The sequence below is a fragment of the Talaromyces atroroseus genome (genome assembly GCF_001907595.1).
Source record: "Talaromyces atroroseus strain IBT 11181 chromosome Unknown scaffold_21, whole genome shotgun sequence".
In the NCBI taxonomy this organism is placed as follows: domain Eukaryota; kingdom Fungi; phylum Ascomycota; class Eurotiomycetes; order Eurotiales; family Trichocomaceae; genus Talaromyces; species Talaromyces atroroseus.
Window position 1 is genome coordinate 1 of NW_017971453.1, and position 9,064 is coordinate 9,064.

Genomic DNA, 9,064 nt, shown 5'->3' on the forward strand with positions numbered 1-9,064 from the left:
GTTATAAGGCGGTGTGTGCCAAGCCGCTAGTCCAATTAGCGGCGGGAAGCCGGGCGAGGTCACGTGCCCGCTGTACTTTGAAGCTATTCCCAACTCCATCCAGGATTCCGCCTTACAAATAGCTTAATTCTTAATCTTTAATAAGAAGAAGATTTATAATATATTAAAAATATTATTAATTTATTTTAAATTATTAGATTAAGAGATATAATATAGAATTATTAATAAGTAGACTAAATTAAGATTAGAATTACTAAAAAATAAAGATTTTACTATCTAGGTATTAGATTAGATAAAAATATATAGTAAGATAAGAAAATTTAATATTAATAATTTTTTAGATTTAATAAAATAATCTTTATATAACTTTCTTAACTTTATTAAATCTAACTTTAATAGCTTTTATTAAGTTTATTTAATGTGAGTTAAGATTACTGAAAATATTATCTTTAAGATATTAATCTCTTAATTTAATAAAAAGGTTGCTAATTGGATTAAAAAAGGCTTAAATTTAAAGATATATGTAACTTAAAGGAGTGAGAAATCCTTTAATAAAGAAAATTTAAGAGATTTTATATCTATTAGTTAGAATTAATTAAAAGAGAATAAAAGTAATAGAAAAAGTAATTAAAAAGATAACTAATCTTGTTTATATACTCTTTTTAGAAATTTTTATCTTAGATAAGAAGATTATCTATATTATAATAAATAAATTTAAGAAAAAGGCTGGGTTTTTAATTTAGAGAAAACTAAAATAGTAGTTAAAAATATTATTAGATATTCTTTTTTAATTAAGTTTATTAAAGAGTATAAAATGCAATCTTTAATAAAATTAAAAATATATAAATTGGTATATTTCTAACTAGACTAGTTATTTACTTTAGAAGAAAACTTCTTTTATTAAGTTGGTAAGAATGTACTGGTAGAAAGCTTTATTTATAATAATAGCTTAGAGGATTATATTTGTAATATTAGAAATTAGTTTATTATCTTTAAAGATCTTAATCTGACTATCAATTTTATTAGTATATTAGAAGGCTAAATATTAATATATAATATTAATATAATTAAAGTCCTCTTTACTATGCTAGATAGAATAAAATTTAGACAGCTAATAGTTCTTTATAATATATTATACTGCTTAAAAGCGTTAATTAGTCTTATTTCTGCTAATAAGTGTAAGGAAGAGGGTTTTTATTAAGATAACTATAATAATATTTTATATTTTCTGGGGAAAGATTTAGAAAGAATATAAATTACAAGAATCTCTAAATATTATAATTAAATTATTACTAAATATAATAAATTATTAATAAGTATAGTATATATAACTAAGAGGCTAATTTTATATTTAAAGTAGATTATTGAATTAACTGCTTTTTATTAATATTAATATAATTATCTAGAGCACTCTGATAGAGAGATTCTTACTTATTTTAAAAAGAATATATAAGAAGTATATATTTCTAATAATTTTAATATATTTTTTTATAAATATTATAAGTTAGTAAGAGTATTAGCTTAAATCTTATAATAATCTTAAAGAACTAGAAGCTTATCTTAAGAGATTATTTATTTTAATCTTATTTCTATTAAAAGGTTATATAATAGTATAAAGTATATAATTTACTTTTATTATCTTTATTTGTAATATTATAAAATTATTTTTATATAAGATAAAAAGATTTAAGAATTAATTTGTGATTTTTTAGAGAGCTTTATAAAAAGAGGCTTTAATATTAGATTTATTTATATTAATAATAAGCAAGCGCTAGGAAATAAATATATCTTATTTTATAAAAGAATAGATATTAAGTAAGAATATACTATAGGTTATATATATAAGTAAAATAATTTAATAAAGAGATCTGAAGTATTTTTAATTACTTTTATAAAAGTTCTTATATATAAAGTAAATCTTCTATATTTATTTTAGTTAGAAAGACTATAGTATACAGTTTAATTAGTAAATTAATAACTAAATTAATAACTTAATTGGAGAATATCTTATAAGATTATTTAGAATTCTTATAGCTAGAATAATATTCTATATTTAAGAATACTAAAAATCTTTAATTATAAAGCATATTAAAAGATTCCTAATATCTCACATCTTTAAAAGATAGTGGAATGTATAGAGATAGAATATTTTATAAGAATTAAATCTTCTAATATTTTTTAGGTTTAAATTCTAGGCTAATAGGCTATTATTAGAACTTGTGATATTATATTTAATAAAAATATATTTTTCAATTTATTCTAGCTAGTCCGATAATATAGTTTATAGGAACCTATTAAGTTTGAAGAAATATTTGATGTTATTCTAAATTTAGGAAATAATCTAGTGGAAGAATTAGAATTAGATAAGAAGATTATTAAGAAACTAAAAAATATATAGAAATCTACTAAGCAGGCTGCTTTAGAGATATAAAAAAAGATTTTTAAGAAATTATATTTAATATATCTCCTAATATTATTAATAATTAATTCTAGATATAAGTAATTTTTAAATTTATTATTAAATCAATCTACTTAAAATAAGAAATCTTAAATATCTATATATAATTAAGGGAATACTTATTTATTTACTCTAGAATTTCTATCTTCTATAGAAGAGGCTATTAGTGCATTATATAACTATAATATTAAGATTAATATATAACTCCAAATTAAAGCTTAATTATATAATAATTATAAGTATATACTTAGATATAATAAGATTTCTACTATATTTAATATTTCTAATATTATAAAAAATAAGAGAAGTTATAGATTGAAGATTAAGCTAAATATAAGATTTTATTTTACTATTTTTAATACTATATTAGGTACTTAAAAAGAACTAAAAAATAATTTTTTATACTTATATTAAGATAAGCTTCTTAAGATTCTAAACTATTAAAAAGATTTTTTTAAACTGTCTTAAACTTACTATAAAGGATTTATAAAAGCTATAAAAAAGAAATATTATACTCTATTAGAAAGAGGAATATTTAAAGAGATAAGAAAATTAAATATTAATCTAAATTTTAAATATATTAAGATTTTATTTTTATGCTAGATATTTATTTATAAATTAAATAATAATAGTTATTTAATATATTATAAGATATATCTTTATATTAGAGATGATATATAGCTTAGCTAGAATAATGTTTATACTATTATAATAAGTGCAAAGATAATCTATTACTTATTATACTTTATAATTATTTTTAGATATAGAATAGGCTAGTATAATATAATTAATATTTTTTTAAATACTCTAATTAATAAGAAATATTTCTTTATATACTTTTCTAAAGATATTAAGAGGAAGAATAAATATATATTAAAGTTATTAAGGACACTTTATAGCTTTAAGTAATTCTTTTAACTATAGTAGAAAGAACTAGTAAAAATATTTTAAGAATTTAGTATAAGATAGTGCTTAGATAAAATATATCTTTATTTAAATAAATATCTTATTATCTTCTTCTTTATTAATAATATTATAATACTTTATAAACTAGGAAATAAATATTATTATATTTTATTCTGGGAAAAAGTTATAAGTAAATATAAAGTTAAGGCGCTTAGAAATATTAAATGATTTTTAAATATAAAAATTATTTAAAATAAAGATATAGGGGTTATTTATCTATATTAGAATTTCTATATTAAGAAGATTATAAAATATTATAATCTACCTACTAATAAACTACCTATAATGCTAATAATTACTGTTAAATTGATATTCTATAAAGATAAAGTAATGTCTTCTTAAATTATACTTTATTAAGAAAAAATGAGATTTATATTATATATAGTGATTATAATAAGACCTGATATTGCCTATATGACTTTCTATTTAAGCATATTTATGTAAAATCTAATATTAGTTTATATAAAGGCTATTAATTATATATTTCTATACCTTTACTATATAAGATTTTATATGATATACTTTATAAAACTATTTAGAACTAATCTAATTTATATAATAAGTGATGTAGTATTTATTAATTATCTAGATTAATATAATACTAGAGTCTTTTTTTTTAAATTATTTAAAAGTTCAATTAACTAGATTTTAAAAAAATAAAGAACTATTATTATATCTACTACTAAAACTAAGCTTCTTATCTTATCTAATATAAAAAAATAGCTTCTTTAGTAGAAATAATTCTTTAAGATTATTAAATTTAATGTTAAATAAGATCTTTTTATTATTAAATATAATAACTATTAAATAATATATTTAATAATTAAAAATAAAATAATTTAAATACATCTTTGTTATATTAATATTTATAACTATTAGCTATATAAAAAGATGCAAGATTAACAGATTAGTATGTGCTAGATTAATATTAATAATATAACTGCTGATGGCCTTACTAAATCTCTTTTAATTAAAAAGTATAAAGCCTTTATTAAGCACTTAGAATTAATTAATATAAGTTATTATATTAAACTCCAGCTTAATTAGGAGCCTTATTAATATTAATAAGGTATTTAATATAAGAAATCTCTACTAGGTCTGGGAAAATAATTTATTTAGTAAAATAACTAGCTAATATAGTTTTCTATACCTTTTTTCTTCTTTTTATTGGTTCTTAGTTCAATTTTTAAATCTATCATTCTTTTTATTATTTTTTAATACTATATTTCTATATAAACTGTTAGATATTATTTTTTTTCTTTGCTTTATTCTTTTCTATTTTAGATTATACGCTAGAGGGGTGTAATAGTGGATTATAACTGCTATTCTGAATATAGCATGTAATCTATAATTAATACTGTATTTTACAGAGGTGCACCTAATTAGCTAGAATAGGTATTGGATACGTGTCTTAGTTGACCCTTATTCTGATCATAAATATGGCCTTAAGTAACCCCTGAATATTCTCTTTAGTTAGATATGCAGATTATATAGTATTCTCAATACTAGCTAATACAGCGTTCCGAATCCGTTGTTAGCATGTCAAAAGCCTTTATTCTCGTAATGCCTTTGCGATGGCTCACATATTCGAGGTTTCCAAACGACCGCAGGCTCCGCGGAGCTCCCAAATTATGCCAGGCTCTCCAGTCATTCAACAGATTCCTGATAATGTTATATCTAGTGAAGGTATATTTCCTCTGTAGTACTATGTCGTTGTCAATGACGAACGAGCCTTAGGCAGTAAAACGTAAGGGTGCGGTTGCCAAGCCACTAGCTCGGTAGCGGGCCGCCGCACACGTGGATATCGATATCATGCCTTCCGAGTTAAACGTCGTTAACTCCAATTGTCATACTCAGTAGAATCTAGGTTATGCTCATAAATAATAACGCTATGTCGGTAATTTATCCATGAATTGATCTATCTGTCATACAGGACTTTTTTTTGTAAAGCACTATAGGCTCTATTGACATGAAAATATTAAATGAACAAATGAAATCAGACATAAGGAAAAATGCATGAATCATAATCATAAACACCGCTAAACCATGTAACCAGTCCCCGAATTTCACTCATCTTCATCCGAGAACACTTCTTCACCTCTCTTGCGACGAGCCATCCTGTCCTTCCGCTTCTTCCTGAGTTCCGCCGACGAAAGCTTTTGCTTTTTCTTAGCCTCTTCAACGACGTTGCCGAGTGCGTCCTTCTTTACCTCATTTGGATCGCTCTTGTCTGTCAATCTGGGGCCTGACCCCTGACCGGTCACCCAATTATGCCCAGAAGGAGTCATTCTACCGTCCATAACAGCCCAGACTTCCTCGGTGAGGTTCTCAGTGAACTCCCGGGAGTGAGTGATGATGACAACACCACCCTCGAAGGTCTTGATAGCCTTGGACAAGGCACCAAGGGAGTCACGGTCAAGGTAGTTGGTAGGCTCGTCGAGAACGATCAAGTGAGGGCGTTGCCATGAGCAGGCAGCAAGAACAACCTTAACACGCTGGCCACCAGACAAACCGCGCATGCGGGAGTGAGAAACAAGCTCAGCATCCAAGCCGAAGTTGGCACAGTGCTGCTCAATCTCGCGACGGACCAGAGGACGGAACTGACCGCTGGCAAGAGCCTCCTTTTGGTCGACCTCAGCAACCATCTTGGCGTGGGAAGCCAGGATTTCAGTACGAGGAATCCAGGCGTTGTCCTGGGTAGACATGGGAGTCCACTTCTCGTTCTTCATGCCGATGTTGTCACCGATGGCGAAAGAACACTCGTATTCGTAAGAGTTCTTGAACTTACGACGAGCGTGGATGCCAATGACACGACGAGATGTACCTTCGATCTTGTAGATCTTGTCCATAGCCTTCTCATCCTCTTCGGTAACAATCTTGTTGGCACGGTCCATAGTCTCACGGTCCTCGCCAGTCTGGAAACGCCACTGAATGTACTCGGAAGGAGTCGAGTCAAGGTGGTTATCAATGTGGGCGAAGGCGTGCTGCTTGATGTAGGCAATACGGATGTTCTCGTGCTGGTAGACCTCACCACTAGTGGGGATGAGCTCACCGGTCAAGACGTTGACCAAAGTCGACTTTCCGGCACCGTTGGGACCAATGACGGCAATACGGGAACCGAGAGAGACTTGGAAGGTGATGTCTGTGATCTGGGGCTTGGGAGTACCTGGGTACTGGAAGGACATGTTGCTGACCTTGACAATGGCCTTGGCCTTGGTCTTGACACCCTCGAGGAAACCGGGTTCGGGGAACTTGAACTCCATGTCCGAGGCACTGAGCTCGTGGTAGGAGCGGGCAGAGGGAACCTTCTTGACGAATTCGGTCAAGTTGCCACGGTAGCGGCGGAGCTTGAATCGCTCGTAGTGGATGACGTGCTGGATAACGTTGTCCAAGAACTTGCTGTCGTGAGAGACGATAATGGATGTGCAAGGAGAGTTGATGAGGTACTGCTCCAACCAGGCAACGTTCTTGACGTCCAAGTGGTTGGTGGGCTCGTCAAGGAGGAGGATATCGGGATCCTCGAACACAGCACGGGCTAGAGCCAACTTCATCTTCCAACCACCAGAAAGAGCGGTGATAGGACCTTCAAATTGCTCCTTGAGGAAACCGAACTCAGCCAGCTTAGCTTCAATCTCTTCGCGGGGAGTGGTGACGCCGACGCTGCGCAACTTCTTTTCGGTCCAGCCAATGACGGTTTGTTCGGTATCAGCAGAGTCAAGGTCGTGCTCAACGAAGACAGTCTTGACCTCGTTCTTCTTGGGGAAACCCTCCACTTGCTCGTTGTTGATGGCACGCATGAGGGTGGACTTGCCGGAACCGTTGGGTCCCAAAAGACCGTAACGCTGACCACGCTTCAGACGCAAGTGGGTCTGGTTGAGAAGAATCTTAGCACCGTAGGCCAAGTTGAAAGTACAGTTGCAAAGGTCCTCGCCCTCCTCCTCGTCAGGAAGAGCTTCTTCCTCCTCAGCAGCAGCAGGAGAAGCTCGCTTGCGAAGGTTCTCAGCAAGGGACTTGGCATCCTCGTCGCCGACAAGAGCGGCCAAGTAAGAAGTGGTGTTCTCAATCCAAATGACTGATTCAATGACCTTCTCGTCAATGAGCTGGCCAGAAATGGCAGCAATGTAGTTGATGGCAGCCTCGGAAACGGCAATCAGAGCCTTGTACTTGGGCTCAAGGAGCTCCTTGAGAATAGCAGAGACGGTAGCGACGTCACCTGCGTGGGAGACCTCGGGGATCTTGCCATCCTTGACATCACCGACACGGATCAAGGTATCAAGAGCCTGCTTGGTCTTTTCACGAGCCTCGGGGTCGGCAAGAGTCTCGAAGTTCTTGTTGAGAGCGGGCATCAACTTGGGCAAGAAGGCGGCGACAATCTGAGGGTCCTCGACAAGCTTGCACATGTTGTCAACAATGACAGCGGACTTACGCTTGATAGCAGTCTCACGCTCTGCAAGACCACGTTCAAGAAGTGGGACCATGATAGCCAAGGTAGGCTCATGGACATCGGTGACGAAAGTGGTGGCACCAAGCAAGTGAACAGTCTCGGGGACGTTCTCGGGCTTCGAGATACATTTGATGAGCTCGGGAATGAAACGCTCAATATCCTTGTTGACAATCAAGGCGCAAATCTTCTCCATAGTGCCGTAGGCAGCCTTCTTGACCTCAGGCTTTGTGTCCCACATGGACTCGGAGACAACGGGGATGAGGCTGGGAACAAGGAAAGCAAGTTGGGCCGGAGCGGTCTCGACTAGGGCCTCAATACACTGAAGACCAGCCATCTTCTCGGGCCATTTTTGGGCGGAGAGAATGGATTCGATGATGGAAGGCAAAGCAGCCTTGGTGGCGTTAGGGTTGATGGACTTGACGAGAGAGATGGCGGCCACCTGGGCGACGTTCTTGACGTTGGTCATCTTGTCACCAACGGCATTCAGAGTAGGTCCCAAAAGAGTGACCAAGTAAGGCTCAACGCCGGGAGCAACAGAAGAGTGCTCGGCAATAGCGCGGATGGCCTCGAGGGCACGCTCCCGAGCATTGGCATCTTTCTTGTTGGCGAGTTGCTTCTTGAGTGACTCGACAGCCTTGAGAGGCACGGTATTCTCCTCAATGGGGCCGTTCAATAGAGAGGCAAGGTTGTTAGCGTGGGTGTTGGCCTCATCGGGGGTCTTAGAAATGGACAAGTTCTTGATCAGGCTCTCGACGACGGCAACGGAGCTGGCAGTCTCCTTGCCGGAGACGGCGGGGAGAGAGGAAACATCAACAGCAGGCATGTTGGACGACGTAGGGGAAGTGATTTTGACGAGTCGTGGTACAAAAAAGAAATTAAGGCGTGGAATGCAAAAATTGATCTATGAGGGGTATCTGCGAAAAGCGGTGTTTTTTTTCCCTTTGGTGGCGGCCCACGAATTTGCGCTTCTCGACAACGCAAATACGCTATAGCAAGGCCGGAGAAAAGAAAAAAAAAGATCTATCTGCTGTCTAGTCTATTTTCAAGACAGAGAAATGCAAAAGACAACCCGACCTCTTGTTTGTCTTAAGAGATAATGGGGATTAAAAAAGAAAAAAAAAATTGGGCAGTGAGATGGAAGAAGAGGGAGAGGAGGGGTGAGAGAGTGGGCTGGCAAGATTATTTATCGCTAAGTG

General features: G+C 33.3%; 1 protein-coding gene across 1 annotated transcript, besides 5 other annotated features; it reads right to left on the reverse strand.

Moving 5' to 3' along the window:
- Positions 1-334: a repeat region (Identified by RepeatMasker using a combination of RepBase library and repeat library created with RepeatScout).
- Positions 118-4,095: a repeat region (Identified by RepeatMasker using a combination of RepBase library and repeat library created with RepeatScout).
- Positions 335-406: a repeat region (Identified by RepeatMasker using a combination of RepBase library and repeat library created with RepeatScout).
- Positions 4,090-4,962: a repeat region (Identified by RepeatMasker using a combination of RepBase library and repeat library created with RepeatScout).
- A 5-nt stretch (positions 4,963-4,967) lies between these two features.
- Positions 4,968-5,065: a repeat region (Identified by RepeatMasker using a combination of RepBase library and repeat library created with RepeatScout).
- A 425-nt stretch (positions 5,066-5,490) lies between these two features.
- On the reverse strand, positions 5,491-8,691 carry UA08_09331 (Elongation factor 3; the record flags this gene model as incomplete). Its single annotated transcript, XM_020265275.1, has 1 exon — positions 5,491-8,691. The coding sequence occupies one exon, from the start codon at positions 8,689-8,691 to the stop codon at positions 5,491-5,493; it is 3,201 nt and encodes a 1,066-aa protein (XP_020115469.1).
- Between the last annotated feature and the right edge of the window lie 373 nt (positions 8,692-9,064).